At 42.5% G+C, this 20125-nt stretch overlaps 1 protein-coding gene across 1 annotated transcript in view; it reads left to right on the top strand.

Moving 5' to 3' along the window:
- The window catches only part of LOC117744153 (cilia- and flagella-associated protein 46), a 51410-nt gene that overhangs the window by 19798 nt on the left and 11487 nt on the right, over positions 1-20125 (top strand). Inside the window, exons 23-47 of the mRNA XM_034552289.1 lie at positions 46-177; positions 319-484; positions 1583-1655; positions 1938-2073; positions 2194-2377; positions 2621-2774; positions 3345-3568; positions 3683-3805; positions 4127-4300; positions 4712-4860; positions 6187-6285; positions 6366-6426; positions 6603-6755; positions 7168-7368; positions 7457-7563; positions 7726-7908; positions 9301-9439; positions 12815-13012; positions 14193-14381; positions 15549-15650; positions 17206-17391; positions 17661-17834; positions 19032-19129; positions 19384-19457; positions 19768-19946. Of these exons, the coding sequence (XP_034408180.1) occupies positions 46-177; positions 319-484; positions 1583-1655; positions 1938-2073; positions 2194-2377; positions 2621-2774; positions 3345-3568; positions 3683-3805; positions 4127-4300; positions 4712-4860; positions 6187-6285; positions 6366-6426; positions 6603-6755; positions 7168-7368; positions 7457-7563; positions 7726-7908; positions 9301-9439; positions 12815-13012; positions 14193-14381; positions 15549-15650; positions 17206-17391; positions 17661-17834; positions 19032-19129; positions 19384-19457; positions 19768-19946 (3658 nt within the window). The remainder of the gene's footprint in view (positions 1-45; positions 178-318; positions 485-1582; positions 1656-1937; positions 2074-2193; positions 2378-2620; positions 2775-3344; positions 3569-3682; positions 3806-4126; positions 4301-4711; positions 4861-6186; positions 6286-6365; positions 6427-6602; positions 6756-7167; positions 7369-7456; positions 7564-7725; positions 7909-9300; positions 9440-12814; positions 13013-14192; positions 14382-15548; positions 15651-17205; positions 17392-17660; positions 17835-19031; positions 19130-19383; positions 19458-19767; positions 19947-20125) is intronic.

Raw genomic sequence — 20125 nt, 5'->3', positions numbered from 1 at the left:
GATTTGACTTTGATTGACAGCTAATACCTTTCCTAATGTCCCTAGGTACGGCCCGACTGCGGTGAATGAGATGCTGAGCAGTGCCGGTTGTTTGCGAGGTTTGACTTTGGTCCGTGAGTCCAGTGGAGATCTACACACTTACAGGGAGGCTATGAAGCTGCTTCTGTCCAGTGTCAGGTGCTGTATGCAGCCAAATTATGGATCGACTAATGCCTTGGGCAGCTACACAAGTTTAAATAGAAGTTTCTCTTAGTCTGGTCACTCTACATTTTAAATGTCCAAACCTTATATGTGCTTGCTATCTTCTCGTGTCCGTAGTAATGCAGAGAAGGCAGAGAGTCCAGCATTGTGCGTTGCAGCTGCCAGGCATTACTGGAACACATGTCTACCCCTGACTCAGACTCCTGAGGAAAGATGGCAGCTCCAAGAGCCCCTGGAGAAGATCCTGTCTGCTCTGGTTAACACCAACATAAAGCATGCAAATGTGTGGACCCTCCTTCAGTACACATTCACTATCACCCATATCAATCCATTCATTTCATGTTGTTGTGTATATATATATATATATATATATATATATATATATATATATATATATATATATATATATATATATACACATACACTGTATATGAGCACAAACATGTTGACATTGTTGTCGACAAAGATTATACAGCTCCACACAAAGTGACCCTCCAGATCAACATCGAAGTTTGAAATTGTTTCAACAAAGGTTATTAAATTTGTAAAAAGTCTATTCTATATTTCAATATATATATAAACATTTAAGATATTTAAATAGAAGAGTTCTAGCATTTTCTACTACAATTACTGCAAGCTTTAATCTAGTGTGCAGACGCTCCATTTTTCATTTTTCCACAGAATCTGTTATTTAGCACCTGGCCTAAACACAGAATGGCCCACAGCTACTCTTTTTATGCATTTATGTTACGTTTAAAAACTAAGTATTATTAGTGGTGCGACTTAAGTGCTAAGAACGAGCGATGCAACAAGGGAAGCCAACAACACAAAGTCTGCCCCTCTGCTGAAATGCTCCAGCCCCAGCATCAGACAAGTCTTTCCAGACACTTTCAATTTGTAGTCATGCCAGCTGCTGACAGGACAAGTTCTGCCAAAAATAAGTACCAACATCAAAAGGAATAATAAGTGAGCAAAACAAGAATTTAATGACAGCCAAACTGAACTTTCATGTTCTGCTATTTATTTTCCAACAACTTTAGTTTGGCTGCTCTAAATCTGAGTAAAATAGGCGGTGAGGTTCTCAAACTTGCTCAGACATCTTTATTAATGAAACATATTTTCTTGAGAGGAGAAGTGTGAGAAAGCATCTCCCCGGTGCTGCCTGTGGACATCAATCAAGCCAGGGGAATAAACACTCGTTCAAATGAAAAATGTACAGATAAGAGGACAGGGTGATGTACAGGGCAAGGTCAGATAGCAATTCATATTTTACGTCAGTGAGCTTTAAGTACGACCAAACACCCACCACTACCAGCAACACTCTCCTGCCGTATTCCCCTTTGTCGTGACTTAAGTATAATCCTTTCCCTTTTTATATCAGAAACAGGGCAAAGTGAAAGGCTTGCTGACCTTGACAGCACCGCGTCTTGGGAGCTCTAAACATGAAGCCACAGGTGAGTGGTAAATGAACCCTTACTTGGTTCAGTTGGGAAACTTCTGTTTGATCATTTTTAGATTGCTTCAGGTTTGGCCTTTGTACTTGACACTATAAATGATGGATGGAACAAGATATTGTCATTAATTCCACGTTAAACAATTGTGACATTTGGATGGGCTATTTGGGAGAGCTGAATTTCTTAGCTCTACATTGATAATTGCATTATGAACACATATGTACATGAAAACACAGATCAATCATCTAAATATAATTTCTGTGCATCTCTGCATGTGAATAGAGGAGGAGGACCTTACCCTGAGAGCAGCCATTTACAGTCTGTTGCACCACATCCACGTTGAAAGAACAGATTGGAAAAGTGCTCAGCAGCTGCTGGACCGAGCTATCAGAGACATGCCTCGCACCAGACACCGGCTGTGAGTACAAAAAGAAAAATAACAAAGCACACATGGGGAGGGGAAATATATAATAGTGACTGAGAAGGGTGATAGACAGAAATAAATCATATTGTCCTCTGTGTTTTCTTTCTTTGTCAGACCTCTGCTGAAACACAGAATACTGGTAAAAGCTCAACTGGGGAAAAGTGTACTGACGGACATGCAGAAGTTCCAAGACGAAGAAGATCAGTGCTGTTCATTGATGTGGCACCAGGTGGCACTGTGTGCCGGCAACATAACCCAGCAGCTCACCTGCTACCAGAAGTCCATCACCTCTCTGTTGGTAATGTTCTGGCACCATTTCTGTATAATTACCCAAACCTGATACGTCAGCCGATTAATGCAGATAGATCATGATGGAATCTGTCATATTAGTAAATTCTAGTCTTAAAGTTCACCCTTTTATTTACTGCGTAATCTTTTTCCACTGCAAAGGGGATATTCTATGCTAAGTCTCTAGCACCACGGTGTGGAGCCACTCCGCCAGTGCAACTGGATTTGATTGACTTTTCTTGTTTGTGAACAGAGTGAAGAGCCTCAGTGGCAGAAGGTCAGCCTTCTGCTCGAGTTTGGAGAGTGGTTGTACTGTCACAACTTCCCCAAAGCCGATGCCCAACACCAGGTCCAGTGGGCCATAGACATCCTTCTGCACGTGGAAAGTGAACAGGCTGAGGGATTAGGTAGAATCATTGCCTCATCTCGTTTATTGTATCATGACACAACAGTGTGAATGACCAGTTAGTTGTGTTAATTATGCCACCGTGTACTCTTGAGGGACCCGTGTGGGCATGAAACGGATATCTCATGGGTTTTACACAGTGTTGGTCTAAGCACTAACATCTGATCCGTCGGATCCAGACAAAAGCCGTGCCCCAGCTTTTTGATAATTGCATCAGCAATGGAATGTGTTTGTGCCCTCATTTCAATTGTATAAACATTGAACCAGGCAAATATTGTTCAGAGGTAAAGGAACTGACTAGAGAAAGAAGCAGATTTCTCAACATCCCATGTGGGATGGATTCCCACTGAGAATAGCAGCAACTAATTCAGTAACTATTCCCCAAGAGACACCCAAATAATAGGAAAAGTGGAAACTAGACACAAAGATATGCACCTCTGTATTGTTAGCTTTATTTGTGATTCTCAGCGTAATGGCCGGTAATGATGCTGTTTGATTACACTTACAGATTATTCTTGTTTTCTGTTCAACTCTTTGTCACAGTTGATCTTTTATGTTGTTTTTTCTCTAGAGGACAAGTCTAAAAAAAGGGATTTGAGCTCAGTGGAATGGGAGTCCCTGGTGGGAGTGCAGGGCTCCTTATTGACAGAAAGTTTGTCGAATCTGAAGGAGGTGCGACGTCTTGACAGCTTGGTACGAGCACACACTCTGCTAGCTGTCATGGCCGACAAGACTTCACCTGAGCACCAGCTTAACCTGCTCAGAGCCTCTGTCTTTGTGCTTCGGATTTGGCAGGTACTGCATGTTCAACTCGGACAACGTGGACAAAGAGGCTATTATTCAAGTGCATAATCAAATGTTTAAGTCGAGTAAGGAACATGCTCATATTTGCACTGTCTATCGCTCCAGGTGTCCATGGCCGTAGGTTGGGAGATTTCCAATGAGATGGCAAAGAACCAGCTACCCCAGCCCCCGGCCTCTGCTGGATCCAAAAAAGGCAAAGACAAGTGCAAAGGCAAAAAGGGGAAAGATGTAAGTGTTGAATGTTGTTGATTTACACAGCTTAGTTTAAAGCCTGAGGTATTTACTTTCGCTTGATAAAGTGGTTACTTTACTTGTTTGTCAGCTATTGTTTACTCTCTCAGTCTGTATGATAAAAAAAGAAACAAAGCTTTGAAATGTTCATTATTAGTTAAAACATGTTTTTTTATTGCCTGAGGCGACATGACATAATACTGAAAATGTGCTCTTTATCTACATTAATTATTTGTGGCAGTAAAAATGTTGAGAGAGGTATTTACTTAGTTTTAATAACAACAAAATATCAATTATGTGTCTAATCTGTTGCACCAGCCTACCCCTGTAGAAGAGAGACCTAAACCCGTTGTCTTGGATCAGGAACTCCCTTCCACCCCACAGGACTGGGCTCGCTACGTCTGCCCTCAACAGGCCAGGCACATCTTCAGAACCAACACTAACCCCCACTGTATCAACACACACAGCATTACGAAGCAGGCAGGTCTCTCAGTGTCATGACTATAGTGTGTGTGTGATTTCAGTCTTGTTTTCAGCATAGCAGTGATCGGATCGTAGCTGCTGGTTATATCGAATTAATGGCTCTGCTGCCGAAAACATCCACTTGGCGTCCCTGTCACTGGCTGTCATTTGTTGGTGAAGAGGAAGTGCATTTATTGAAATGAAGATGTTATACGAGGTTGAAACTTCAGTATTCTGAAACCAGTGTGTGTTGTAATTTGTCTGTGGATGTACCACCACAATGGGATGGAAGTATGTGATGAAATTGGGTTTGGAAAATGCAGGTCAGCACCGCGGGCCACTTCCTTTTCTGATGAAACTCCGGATAGTATTAAAAATGTTGGGTATTCCCGTAAGAATATGATTTTCTTTTCTTGATTTGTTTCTTTTGTTTGGCTGCAGAATCAAAGCCTGTTTTATCTCGACCTTCTGGAAAAAGAGTTCTGCTCGCTCTCCCTCGACCACCTGACCTTGCCCATAATGCATCTTGCCGAGACCATTGCTCATGACCTTATGGATAGGAGCAGCCTCTCCGACCTCTACCGACTTAGGTAAGAACACAGATGAATCATACTGCATGTGAGAGAAATACACACCAGATCTCCAACCAAACTGTCCGCAGTCCAATTGCATTGTTGGTAACTGTAAGATTCGTGTTCAAAGCTCCGGGTCCCGTGGCCGCAGGAAATTCAGGATTCGAGTTAAAGTTTAACAATATTTAATGGCAAAGATAATACTCATGTAGCGTTCACGATCGTGGGGCCAGAAAGGAGGAACTTTCCACAGACGGAGTGCAGCTCCTAGGGAGCCACAGACCGGGGCTGTCTCGAGTCTCCAGACCAGTAGAACCATGTCTCCCCAGAACAAATGCTCGGCTATTAGTATGGTCATGCAAATGAATTCACACCTAAAGGTTAGTTCCATTGGTCAGTTCAAAGGATGCAGCAGTTCTACTCGCTACGCCAATTAGTAAACAGGCGAGGTCAAAGCTCACTCTTCCGGTCAAGGACAGGAAGTTCCCCTTCACAATAAAACCCTATTATCCTGCCTTCCGAATAAAAGCAACACATTAGGTTTCAATCGGCATCCATTCCCATGCATCATACAGTTAATCATTACATTTGTCATTAAAACAGAATAATAAAACAGTGATCCTCTCTTATGTTTCATAATACATTCCTCCAGAATATTCCTCATAATATCCCAAATTAATTATCATATCTTTCTTTATGTATTAATTTAAAACATAAACTTCTCTTATCTACATGTGCAAATATATATAAAATCCACTACAACCTAACATAACCTAGGCGCCAGGTTTTGGCAGGGAATGCATCGAATTAAACGCATGATATCTCTGGTTATGCTGCATTGATTTTGATCCTTAACTGAACATCGCAAGTCTGAAAATGTTATGGGAGTGCAATGCTAAATTGGACATTTCCAACACTCTAATTTACTTTATTTGAATTGTGTGCCACTGCAAGTTAAAGATGCAAACCGTCAAACCGTTGCTTTACTTTAAACAGTAAACAGTCCAAATCCAGAACTGATGAGCATCAACTTATGGCTGAATTACTTACTTTGAGTTACTTTTTGTGTGGAGACTGTGGCTCAGTGTTGAGCAGGGTGATCCTTCAATCGGAGGATCGGCGGTTCGATACCTGGCTCTCCATGTCGATGTGTCCTCGGGCAAGACACTTCACCCTAACTCCTGATGGGCAGGTGGAACCATAGCCCCTCCCATCAGTGTATAAATGGGTGTGAAGGGGTGAATGATGACAAGTAGTGTTAAAGCACTTTGAGTGGTTGGAAGACTAGAAAAGCAAGTACATGTACAGGTCCATTTACCGTTTGTTTTGTGCCCCCCCAACTAGAATTGTGAGGCGCTGCAGTCAGCTGGGTTTGGAGACCCATTCACCGTATCAGGAGAAGCTCCTGAGTCTAAGTAAAATCCAAGAACAAGAACAGATGGGGTATGACAACATGGCCGTACATATTTATTGGTTGTACATTTAGCTTTTAATGACCTGTGATATTATATTCATGTTTCCAGGTGCCGCAAAGTGATTGCTTTTTCACAAGAGGGAAGAGGCTTTCACAAAGAGGCCAATCAGGTCAGCCTGCTTCTCACAAAATAGATATATCTGTTTTTAACTTAAAGAAATTAGTGTGTTTGCATTAGCGTGTCTTAAATGTATAACCAGTTGGCAGTTAAAAACATGACTTTATCTGTTTACCATTTAAATCAATGTATGTAACAAGCAAATTGTCTATTTGGGTGATCTTTCAGAGAGTTGAGGTGGATGAAATGGTTGGGTTTGGGCAACAGAGGAGGGATGTGTCTGCTCAGGACATCTGGCTGGACAAAGCTGATGTTTGCCTCAGCCTTGGGCTTCATCAACCAGCCAGGCAGCTCCTAGTAGAGGCCCACTTTGTGGCTGTGGTGAGTTGAAACTAAAGAAAATCACTCCTGCTCACATTGAATTTTCAAAAACAAATTGAATGGTTTTTCTCTCACTTCAAGGGGATCAGAAATCTATTTGACAAAGTAAATTTTTACCCTTTACAAATTGTTTGATTTTTTTAGCAGTTATCAAATATCAACAAATTAATCTGGAGTTTTGCCCTTATCTTGTAACGCCACCCAACTAAACTCCTGTTTCCAGGATAATTGACTGCCTGCTTTTTCGCAAGTGCCCAATCGGTACTGTGCGTGTGAGACTCATCAGAGATGAGAAGGAAGCGAGTTGGATCGCTCCTTAAACACTTCCATTATTAGTTCTGGTTGAAATCCAGTAACTGAGTGTTCTGTTTTCTATTCCGTTATAATGCTCACTCCATTTCCGTCTGTCCAGGAGCTCAGAGACCTGACAGCGATGGCTAGAAGTTTGCTCAGTCTGGCCATTCTGGCTTGTGAAGAGCAGAACTTTGCTCAGGCTTTGATTCTGCTGGACAAAGCCCACGCTCTGGGAGGGGATGAGGAGTTCTGGTACCAGTTCACTCTCACCAATGTCAGAGCTGTAGTGGGCCAGAGAGACCAAGACGCACACACCAAGGTATGGAGACGCAACTTTCTTAAAGCAACATTTACCTCTTTTTTTTAAGTTAAGTTTTATCCCATCGTGCCCTTTTTTTCTTTGGCAGGCTGAACAGATTATAAAACAAGGCTGTGTGGCTCTGAAGCTGGTTCTGCAGACGCGTGTAAACCGAGCCCCAGAAATTACATTCTTCATCACCTCATTAGAGATGAGGTAACAGACGTGGTCACGTCACCCTTAGCTCTGTGTTGTCCTTTCTGATTAGGATTTCTTTATCATTTTTAAGCTGCACTATCCAGTCTCCTTATCAGAGGCACATGATCTGGGTGAAGGAAATGTAAATCCTGTCATGGGGTGTGCTTTGTTGTGTTCCAGGGGTGCCATTGAATGTATACGTGCCCTTGGTGGCGATGAACCTGGGAAGAGATTTAGCAAAGAGGTTGTCCAGAGGCTGATGGCCGCCTGTGATACCCTCAGAGAGTGTGCCAGTGGTTTCACTAAACTCGGCTATGAAGAACACGCAGCAGAGACACATGCAGAGTACGCACATGGGCTGAGGTTAGTCCTTCTGGAGCGACTACAGACCTAAATGACAATGCAATTGCAAATGGAGCTATCTCTAAACTTTCCTATATGCCCTAAATACAATGTTTAATCTACTTGAGTGCACGGAGATAGCTTTGACAGTTAAATCTTGTAACCATTATTTTTATACTACCATTACAACTAAAACACAATGGGCCTCATGCAAGAACATGAGTTGAAGTGTACAACGACCCAAAGTTCTAATCGGGACTGTAAGATTTGTGTTCAGAGCTGGGCTGGGCTGTCTCGAGTCTCCAGACCAGTAGAACCATGTCTCCCCAGAACAAATGCTCGGTCGTTAGTATGGTCATGCAAATGAATTCACACCTAAAGGTTAGCTCTATTGGTCAGTTCAAAGGATGCCGCAGTTCTGTTCGCTAAGCCAATTGATAAGCTGGCGAGGTCAAAGCTCACACTTCCGGTCAAGGACAGGAAGTTCCCCTTCAGAATAAAACCTACTATCCTGCCTTCAGAATAAAAGCAACACATTAGGTTTCAATCGGCATCCATTTTAACTATTGTCTAAACAGTCATACGGTTAATCATTACATTTGTCATTAAAACAGAATAAAACAGTGATCCTCTCATGTTTCATAATACATTCCTCCAGAATATTCCTCATAATATCCCAAATGAATTATCATATCTTTCTTTATGTATTAATTTAAAACATAAACTTCTCTTATCTACATGTGCAAATATATATAAAATCCACTACAACCCAACAGGACTAAAAGCGTAAAGACACGACAATAGTGTTACATAACTTGCACAATATATGTACTTTTGTGTTTAAAGGGCATAGACACATTAAAACGTACCTGGATAAGACATGAATGCTTTTCGTCTTATTTAGAGCATCTTGTAGCTGAAATGAGTAGCACAAGAACAAACATTTGTTTTTCTCCTTTCAAAACTTTTTCCCGACCTGTTCTTAAGTCATAAACACAGGGGAGAAAAAACAATGTTATACAGACAAAATTAAATAGTTTTTTCTCACTTCCATCTCAGGGCTTCTGTAGCTTGTGTTGTTGTCCTGAAATATGCCACCAAAATTAAAAAAAACCTCTCCGTAAATTGCTACGATGATGATCATGATGATGATGATGATGATGAAATGGTCAACAGAATATTATTTTTACATACCTTTGTCTTTTTGTTCATTTCTAGCTGAGAGAAAATTCTTACTATCTGGAAATTAGTGAATGCCACTAATTCTTTAAATCACTCATACTTCCCACATAGGAAAACATATGTTAGTATACATTTTTCTTGCATGAGCCTGCTCTCACATACTCTATTTGTCTCACTCACACAAACCACACAGTTTTGTATGTCTTTGTTCACCCAACAATATACCTGCAGAACCCTAGCCAGCCGTTCTACTCACTCAGAAGACAAACGGTGCTTCCTGCTTGACGGCCTCTCCCAAATGCAGCTCGCCGTTACAGAGCAGGAACATGTGGTACTGACTGCTCAGACGCTGCTCCCCTCACAGGAGGAGGTAAGTAAAGTGCATGCAGTGTTCCCCTGAAGATCTGTCTTTCATCATAACGATGCCTTCGGAGACATCTCGTCCCTCATACCTTCAGAAAAACGCAGCGTCTTTTGTCATCCACACTTTCAATCAACCAAAGAAAGTTCAGTAGAGAATGTGGCTGAAGATGAACAACAGAACCAGAGGACGGATTGTAAAAAACGAATTGCTTTGAACAACTGTGACTTTTCTCGGCTCAGAAGCTGAGTTCTGGGTACAATTGCTGGCCCATGAAGGACGTGTGCAGATGGCAAAATGTTTGATCCTATTTAGAGAAGTATCCAAGCGTGTTTTTCAGCGCTGAGAGAAGACAGAATTTTCCTGTGAAAAGCCCTTTTTGTGGCTAAACGACAGAGAGAGAGATGCTTTGTTTGTGCTCTCCGTATCTCATTTCCAAACAAGCCTTTGATTAACCAAATCACAATTAAGATGCTGCATGAGGTTATTAGGGCCCTGTTGTGTGTATTGCTGTTTATATCTCAGAGTTGTTCTGACTCAAACAGGTAAAGCCTCCATCACTGTTTCCTGTCAACATCAGATGGGTTGCGCAAATCCTATTTTATCCAGACACTAACACCAGCTGTCACACAGATGAGGTTATCTGAGAGCTTCAGTGCCGGAGATGGCCCGGCATAACACCTGGCGGCTGCAGCCTTGGTTTACATGCTGATGGAATCATGAATGAAAGGCTGATTGAACAACTCTCAGACCTACTGCGATGTTTTGCTGTTGAGCTTTTGATTAAATCATCTGTGGATGTTTGTTTAGTTTTATCGTGGGATTTTCAACATCAAAAACAGAAACAATACAATACATAACCCCCCCCCCCATGTTTTCTTTTCCAATTTCACAAAGGATGGGGCATCCTTTATCCAATGTTAATGAGAGGGCGGTGATAGGTGGGTGTGTGAGGAAAACTACAAGTTCAACAAAACATGATGGCAGTGAATGATCATTGGGTAATAATAATAATAAATTTATTTATATAGCACCTTTAAAAACAGGGTTTACAAAGTGCTCTACATAAAAGCAAGGTAAAAACATAACATCAATACAAGTAAACATTTTAGAAAATACATGAGGCAAATATATTGCCATATAGGCAATGAACACAATAGAGGAATATAAAATTACAAATACAAAATAAAGCAGAACAGACAAACTAAAATAGGGGAACCAAAGAACTGCATAAAAGGACGACATCTTGGAGTGTACCAGTCCGGTTTTGGGGAGTGGAGTCAGCAGGTAGAGGGTGGTGGGGGAGCTGTAACAGTTCCTAATTTCGTGCCACCATCTCGCTCTTGGGGGCTGATGACGAGCTGCAGCGATGCGCTCGGCCGACCAGAGGGAGGGGATGGAAAGCGTGAAGCGATCAGGCCAGGAGCAAACAAACCCTCCGCGGGAGGCTCTGTGGATGCAACGGGGCCGACGAAGGGGGCCGACGAAGGAGTCCGAGCACCCCGATGGCCGAGACGACTGGAGGAGCAGAGAAGCTGTTGAGCCCAAGGAGCTGCGAGGTGGAACACTGCAGAACCATGCCAGCCGGGGAGGATGCAATCGCCAACCACGGACCGGCCCACCGGAGCACCAGGACCGCTGAGAGGCGACCAGCCTCAGAGCAACAGCATGGAGTAGGGAGTCGGCCGGCTCGCCCGCAGCCGGCGGCCAGCAAGAGACCGTCGGCCAGCCAGCAAGAGACCGTCGGCTAGCCAGCCAATGCCAGCTGTCCAGGCGGCAGCGGTGGAGAGCATCCAGCAGGAAGTCGGCTGGCTCGTTGGTAGCCGCCGGCCAGCAAGAGACTGTCGGCTAGCCAGCCAACGCCAGTTGACCAGATCGCAGTGGTGGAGAGCAGGCGCCAACAGCAATCACAAAATAAAAAATAATCCAAGATTTGCAGAATAATTAAGTCAGAAGAATTGCTACACTGTTAAATACAATTTTAAATAATTTAAATGAATGTTAAATTGTAAAAAAGGTAGAAAAAAATAAAATAAAAACAGTCCTAGACAGAGCGGCGTTAAGTTAAAGAGCATCACCAAGAAAAATATCAACAGAGTATGGCAAGAGCAATGGGATCAGGAAACGAGGGGGAGGCACCTACACGCAATTCAAAGTAAAGTAAACAGTGTGAGATACAGGGGAGGAAACAAGAGAGAGGAAGTGTCAGTGGCAAGAATTGGACACAGCAGTCTGCACAGTAGGCCTACATTGCATATGATGGGGAAACATCCAACGGGTCTCTGTGATCACTGCCAGGCACCAGAAAGTGTGCATCATGTCATCATCACATGTAGTAGATACAGATCAGAAAGGAGGGGTATGCTGGGGGATATGGAAGGACAAGGGATGGAAGGAAGAGATCTGTGGAATATTCTAGAGTGGGGATCAAGTAAGCTGGGAAGAAGGTGCTTGAGCAAGTTTTTGAGAGCAACAGGACTGATGGGGAAGGTGTAGGAGGTGGGATCCGAAAGGTGGCAGTAATGCAACAGCAAGGATGCAAGCTTAAAAAACGTTAAAAACCATAGAAGAAGAAGAAGAAGAAGCAGCGTTAAGTTTCGCCAGCGTCCCCGTTGCCAGGACTAGGACACCAATCACCCAACATCCGGGGAGAGGAAGTTAAAAAGACGGACTTCCAAAAGAGCGAGGAGGCTAAACCATGTGGGTGAGACCAGCAAAAGTGTCATTTATCATTATTCAGTGCCACAGTAGACGCAAGCTGGTTTGCTTCCTCTGTCTTTATCTCTACATTGAGACCCTCGGACCAGGTCAGAGGCCGAAGGCTGGCACGCGAAGAGAGTTGTGAGGCTTAACAATGGATTCATATTAAAACATGGTGTCAACACAGGGAGCAGGACGCGTGGCAGGGAGACCAGTGAAGTGATCTTGAATAAAGTCTAGAAAGTGGATCCTCTGTTACTTTAATACACAAGCTAACAAACCAAAAGATGCAAATGTCCCATTGATACAAAAGTCCAGAGTCTAAATTGCAGCAACTTGTGTCCCATCAGCAGATGGCGCTGCTGCCCTAGTAAGTTTTTATCCAACCTACATTGTAAAACAACAGCTTTTTGTCTGTGAACTCATCATCACAGTTCGACTTTTTAATATCATAAAGTGAAGGCGCTTCTGATTTCAAGTTGGCAGCCACTTTAAATAGCGAAGCAAATTGACGCAAATTTCAGTTATTATTTCAACTTGAGTTCCTTGAGTTTGTCCCATGTCTCTGACCTACTGATGTATGTGTGTTCTTCATCATGTATTGCTGCATGTATGTGTGCATACAATGTTCAGTGCATTTTCTCATTTTAGTTATTTTCACGCTGTCGCTTTCATCCTTGCCAGAGTCATGGAGTGTCACTGGCAGCCGTGCGGAAGCTGCTGCGCCTGCGACTGGCCCTGGCAGAGTTTAGTCTGGCCGTGCTTGAGGAGCACTGTGTTGAGGAGAAACTCCACGCTCTGGCCCACGAGAGGAAATCCTTGGCTGAGATAGCACTGTGGGAGTTTACACGCTGCCAACCTGAGCCAGGCTCCATCGAACAGGTTAGTGGGTACAGAAGCGCCTCAGGCAATTGATGTAGAAGATGAATAGATTATGCCAGAGCTCTCCTACGCCAACAAACATGCATTAACTGGTCTTTTTATTTTACCATGAGGGTGTAGCATCTTATTTTGAGTAATAAGTCATTATTCTATCTTTTTATCTTTTTCATCACCATCCTACTCAGAAATACAGCTTACACCTACGTCTCATAGAACTCCATTTTTGTCAAAAACATATAAAACCCTTCCAGGGACATGATTTCCTCGTGCCAATCGCTGCAGAGCCTCAAGGCCCTGAATGCAAAAAAAAATGCATTTGATACATTTATCAAATGCATTATCAATACATTTATCTTCAAAGTAAAGATAAATGGTAATTTGGAAATATTTCTAAGGTGGTAAAAACATGACTTGACAATCCAACAATAAAAGAAAAACAAAGCCAACATATATTTTCCCTAATCTTGTAATTTCTTAACGATCATAAAGATTTGATTTCCAGAATAACAAAATCTACCAATAAAAAAAAACTAAGTCACAAGATGTATGCCAGCCAACAAATGTATAAAAGGCCAGACAAGATATAAGCTATTGCATCAGCCAGAACTCTAAACTGGAAATAACTCATTTAATATTGATAGTTTAGATTAGAAGGCTCAGAAGTGTGAACAAATATTACTATTATAGATTATAGGCATAAACAGGACTAATGCACATGCATTAATGTATGGAGAGATGTTAGTCAGAGTGACGGGGAAGCTTCACTGGATGGCAACCCGAGCAGTTGGGGGTGCCTTGCTCAAGGGCTCATCAGTGAGGTGAACTGGCTCCTCCCAACTCCCAGTCCACACGGACTGAGCTACTTTGTGATGAACCCGAAAACTAGACTATGAACTGGACTTCATATTTTCCCCAAAGGCTCCTTTCCACTTTCCCAGTGCTGCTTCTGAGCAGGTTTTATAGCACCTTGTCCTTGTGTGGAAAAGAAGTACATTAAACACGTGTTCCAATATGGGGGTTTCTGTTGAGCCAAGTCCTGAACGTCAATCAGTCCAGTGAAATGTAGCGAGGTTTGTGTGTCCAAAAAAGATGTGATTGTCGGATGATAGCACAAGTTAGAACATTGCCTGTCCTCCATCCATCTCCTCTTCCGTCCTAAACTTCCTTGGGTCTTGTCCAGAAATGGGTGAGTGTGGGCAGGACCTTGGGGCAGGTGGTCCTGGGCCAACTGGCTGCGGTCAGTTCTCACTACCTGGACAACATGGAGGCCAGAGCCTGCTGCCTGAGTCTGATGGGAAAATACCTCAGACTGCTCGCTGTGCAGGAGGACCCCATGTATCTGTGTGCTCTTTGGGACAGACATAAACAGGTATTGTAGACAACACAAATGTCCATTTATGTTTCTATATATATGAATGTACACATACAGTAATGCTCATGTATTCAGTATGTCTGGTGCATAGAGGTAATGTGTTCCAGATGGGAAACTGTGGGATTTGATAGATGATGTAGAGAATCACAGGGAATATCAGGCAATGTAATAAATGGATTCCAAATTGAAACACAGAACAATATGATCAAAGGTCCCAGTTTCTTACCATTGGATTACAAAATCTCTTGGATCAAACTTCTGGGGACCAAATAACTCTGTGGTCCTAATCTTTTGATTTGAGAAGTTTGCATTATTAAGAACCTTATGGCACAGAATGGGTTCCTAAAAAAAAGGTGTGAGGAAGAGCTACATAATGTGCTCTGTGGCTCAGGAGGTTGTTTTTTGGGAGATTATGAAAAAAGATTGTTGAGCTGTATCATTAGAAATGATCCAGTGTTTTAAAAACCAGGATATCTCAGCTTCTGCTGCTTCGATTGAGACCACTCTTTTTGTTGTTGTTTCTTTTGAGTTCCTCTTTATGAAAATACAACACTAAATCACGACAGTGGTCCTCAAGCTTCTAAGGAGCTAACATTGTTTAGAGCATGTATCTCAGCACTATAGTCATGTGACATCATCAGCCTAGTTGGTGTTATCAGCCGGCATACCTGGTATGTATTTACTCTTATTTCCTGACATCTCTACCTGATGTTGGCTTTGATGGCTTTTAGATGATGGCCTTTTAGAGTAAAACACGAAATCTTTAAACTGCCACTATGATTCTACTATTACTACTACTACTACTACTACTTAAACTATGCATCTGTCCTTTTATTAGGCAACTCAGAAATGTTGTAACCACAAAAACAACATTCCAGAGAGAAACAACACGCTTGTATTGCAAGTCATCTAAATCTCTGGGGGATTTTTTTTTGCCATGCCTTTTTGGGAATCCTGATGCACACACATACAGACCGATGGAGAACTAACCTGGAAAAAGTTGCTCCACGGGGTGAAAAGCTTATCGTGATTAAAGGGATTGATGTCAGCTTACATAATTGAAGACGGAGAAGCTCAGGTCTTCGTGGTTTGTGATCATGAGGAGATTTTGTACTAATCACGCTCACTGTTCTGTGATCTTGAAATAACTTTGTGCTGGAGGAGGCCGGGTCCGACTGCAAAGCCGTTTCCGTGGAGGACAAGAATTCGGAGAAAGCCGAAAGCCGAGAGCCGAGGGTGACCTCTGCCAAAAGTGCTGAGCTGCAGGTACATACCTCCCGACAAGTGACCCCATCGCTCCTGACTCATCTCTAATCTACGGTCTTTATACTGAGGTTCGCCTCACATCTCAAATCCCCCAGAGGTAACTCTCTGGGCGCTCTGCATAGCTCTCATATTGAAAAAGATCTACTGTCCACATCAAACTTTAGCAGAATCAAATAAGGGCAATGTATTATTTATGTGGCAACATTTTGGAATATTAAGTAGGATTCAATAGGTAATGTTGAAAGGTTGAATCTTGACTGCACTCAGATCAACTACAATGATACAAAATGTAATATATAAGTTGGATCATATCAAAATGAGATGAATACCTTCACAGATGGCTTTAATCAGATGATTTATTCTGCTTTTGTCCTTGGGGGACCTGCTGTTAAAAACTAACATAGCATTATCAAAGCATTGCTGGAATTAACACCTGGCATCTTTAGAGGGCCCCTGCTCAAGATTTAATTGTCCTCTCGGATTCAACGAAAGATATTCAACCACTGAAATATACACGTATGATTAACTGATACGGCATATTATGGGCATTTTATAATAAAACAATTAAAAAACAGTGCAGGGGAAAGGGGGCATGCTCCCAAAAAGAAATGTACACATGTACAAGAAAAGAACTCAAATTATCTAATAGGTTTTCTTCTTTGGAATAATCTCAGTGTTTTTCTTGTATATTTCGAACTTGAATCTCAGAAGAATTTTCTCGCAATATTATCCTCCTCCTGGCTCTGGATTATTCATTTTTGTACTTACCTACAATGGCCCTAATTCAGAAACAGACACAAGCTGAAAATGTTTTTAAGCTATGAAAAAAAAAAATACTTCTACTTTAATTGTATGCAGTTTCAGAGGTCTTATAAAACAGCAATGGGTAGATAGATAAATTGAAAGATTACAGGTACTAATAATTTGTTGGAGTTGGACCAAGAGAATAAATTTGCTGAAATAGTTTCTCTTGTCCATACTGGATGTGAAGATCTCACTTATGTAATTCCAGCTCAAGAGATGGGCAACAAAACCCACAGTCTTCGCTCTGTGTAAAAACATGCATTCTGAAGTTCAATGGACGCTAACAAGAGGCTTCAGTAGTCTGAGAAAGACAAATTAACTTAAAGTCTTTGAAAAGATTCCCTATTTGTGTTAATGTCCCTCGCCCTCAGCTCAAGGAAGAAATGCCGTCCACAGAAACAGGAAAGTACTCTGAAGCCAGTAGTAAGCGTCATATTAGCTTTAGCTGAACAATGGAATGTATTTTTGCAGGAAAAGACGACTGTGGGTTTTCTTTTGTCCCATCAATAATAGTGGAGACAATTTATGAAAGAATCTTTTAACGGCCAGTATGACGAGGAGGGATGATTACAGGGTTAGGGTTTGAGTGATTGTTTACACAGACACGTGTGTGTGTGTGTGTGTGTGTGTGTGTGTGTGTGTGTGTGTGTGTGTGTGTGTGTGTGTGTGTGTGTGTGTGTGTGTGTGTGTGTGTGTGTGTGTGTGTGTGTGTGTGTGTGTGTGTCCGTGCGTGTGTGAGATTTCTTCTCAGCAGCGGAGGAGGCATAGAGCCCAGCAGCTGTTGGCACAGGCCAGTCAGGCACTGGCTGAGGCCGTCAACCTGTGCCTCCAACACAAGCTGCCCTCTGTCATTCTGGCCGATGCCTCTCTCAACATGTTGGAGTGTCATGGCCAGTCCGACCCTGCAGCATCGGGTCAATACCTCGCCTTGTTTCAGGTATTGTGCATCAGATAGTGTGTGCATTCACTCCACTGCCCGAGTCTCACATCTGAAGAAGGTTGCACCTAGAGTCCATTGTATGAAACAGGTGTCTATATGCTGCCCCCGGCTGCATGCGTGTCAGACACCATGCAGGTGTCTCTGTGCACATCACAGTCCCTTTGCATCTGTACCCTCTGAATGGCATTCCTCGCGATATCATCAGCTGCTCTAATTCCTGCTATTTCGACCAGCGCCGCCTCATCCATCTTCCGTTTTATTCCTAGAGCTGCTGCACTATCGCTACAATGGCCAAGGTCCTGAGCGCTGCCTGTGCTGGCACTGGCGCGTCCCAGCTCTCGGCTCTGCTCAGCCTGCACAGGAAGCTGCTCCTCTCTCAGGAAGAGAGGCCCAGCCGCATGCTGAAGGGAGTGGAGGACTCCCTCAATAGCCTCTCCAAGGTACTGGGGTCACCAAACCCCACCACTGATGATTTATAGATGCTGTCATACTCAGTAAATTCCCTTGATGGCAGGGGACACACAATTGCTGCTGTTATGGCCTTTGCTCTGAATGCACTTCCCGAAACCACACCGAGAAGTGGATCTTCCAAAAGCACTTGCAACATGCACAGTAGCTAGCATGTGGCACAACATCAGGACATCTGCAGCCTTATGAACATAACACAGCTAGAATGTACCCCCTAAAATGCAGATGAATCTTTTGTTAATGTGTGAATATTAGAAGTACAAAAATGTTGCCTTAGAATCAACATTGGTTATGTATATTTCTGTATAGAATGGAGATTAGTCCTCATTTTCCATCAAAGGAAGTTAAGTGTCTCGTGTTTAATTATGTGATTATTACCAACAGTTATATGTCTTTAGAATAAATTATATTTGATGCATTAACATGACAAAGTAAAAACTGATTGTGATATTATCATCATCATCATCATCATCATCATTTTAACATGGACGTGACTGAAATGTCATCATTTCATCTGTGACCTTTTCGGACACCTGATAGTTTTGTTGATCCAAAATGAGGTCTCTTCTTCAGCTTTCAAATCAGTTCTAATAATTACAGTAATGAATAAATCGTTTACTATTTTTCTTGACAACTGCTCTAATATGTGCGAACCTGAGATTCTGCAACTCTGCCCTTTTTAGTTTGTTGTTAAAATGGTGCTTTATCACAACCAGTGCTCAAACACTGAAAGGACCGGCTTCTCCATATGCCTCAAGTTTTCATATAATATTAGTTAAGCAAATACTTCTTTAATTCTCTAATGTTTTACTTCAAACCATCATTCGTCACGTTCAGACGTATATGTGCTGCAGACAGTGTGACGCACATGGGGTTGCCACATCATCCGGTCGGGTGCCCCCTCCCCCTTGCTCTTGCGTCATCATATCATCGCTTTTTGCCTAGTAAGTCTGGAGTCCAAATGACCAATAATTTAGTCATGTCTACGTACAGTATATCTACGTGATCTATGTATATCTTCAGAAATCGAAAGGCAAACTTTTAAAACCAACATCATACCTTTTTATCGTTTCTAAAATTATTTTCTCCACCTAATGAAGAACAAATAGACCAAGGGTAAAAGTTGTTATAATACACTGTTACATGTTTAATCTTGAAATGATTTGCAGACCTTCAGTCATCTTACCATCCATCCCAGCCACCTAAATATCCTCGCAGAGCTTCCACCTAACCTGAAAATCCTGCTACTTCAGCACTCTGAAGATGGGTAATTCCTCTTTTGTCCTTGTCTCAATATATTCTCCTTGTGTTACTTTGCTATAAATTAAGTAACTGACTGCAGGTCACGCAGGTGACAATAGGTTTTAGGCTGAAGGAAGGGGCCTTGCTGTGTGGTACACCTGCCACTAGAGGGCCGATGTGGAAAGAGATGTTAACTGAAATGTAAGATATTTAAAATAAACATGTGAAGTAGTGCATACAGTAAACAGGTAACAGTGTTGGCTTGTTTTTGTTTTTAAGGTCGGAACTTTATGGGGCCTTCTATGAGGTGACCAAAGCTCCAAAACAAAAGGGAAAGACTACGCAAGTAACAGGTGAGAGTCTCACTGGCGATAGCATTATGTTTAATGCATTGTTGTTAAATAGAGACAACATTATTTAGTGTTTCCATGTAACATTTACCTGCAAGGCAGAGGAGAAGTTCAGCTTTAATCAAGACAAGGTGAGAGGAAAATAGTGTCGACCATTTCCCTTTAATCTCTTTGCGTACTGGCCTGGCATTGGTCACCACATGGTATACCTGCTCGTGTGACCTTTAGTGGGACTAGTCTGACAGACTACTAAAAGGTATGTACGTGTCTGTGGGAACGCACGTCTGATTGTGTGTCAACACTGTTGCTGCAGGTACCCTGACGTGCACAAGGGTGGCCAAGGTTTCCGTCTGCCCACAGGCTCTGCTGGCACTGAGGGACCAGACTCAGGCCTTTGGCCTGGAGACTAGACTCTCCCTCATCAAGCAAGCCTGCCGGCACAACGTTGAGGACCATCCGGAGGACTCAGAGGAGCGTTGTGTTTTTCCCCGCGTATGTCTTGTTGAGACCTCTGCTCCTTTTTCACTCTATTAACATTATCCACTGCGAGCCTCATGAATAAACTCAATCCGTTGCAATTATCGCCGTCTCATGTCTCTTCTCGCTTGCTGGGTAGACTTGGGACAGCGGATTTTTCCATCCAAGCATTCAGATGTGTGCATACAAATAAT

This window comes from Cyclopterus lumpus, chromosome 15 (genome assembly GCF_009769545.1).
Source record: "Cyclopterus lumpus isolate fCycLum1 chromosome 15, fCycLum1.pri, whole genome shotgun sequence".
In the NCBI taxonomy this organism is placed as follows: Eukaryota; Metazoa; Chordata; class Actinopteri; order Perciformes; family Cyclopteridae; genus Cyclopterus; species Cyclopterus lumpus.
Note: the sequence above shows the minus strand (reverse complement) of the source record. Positions and strands in the feature narration are given on the sequence as shown.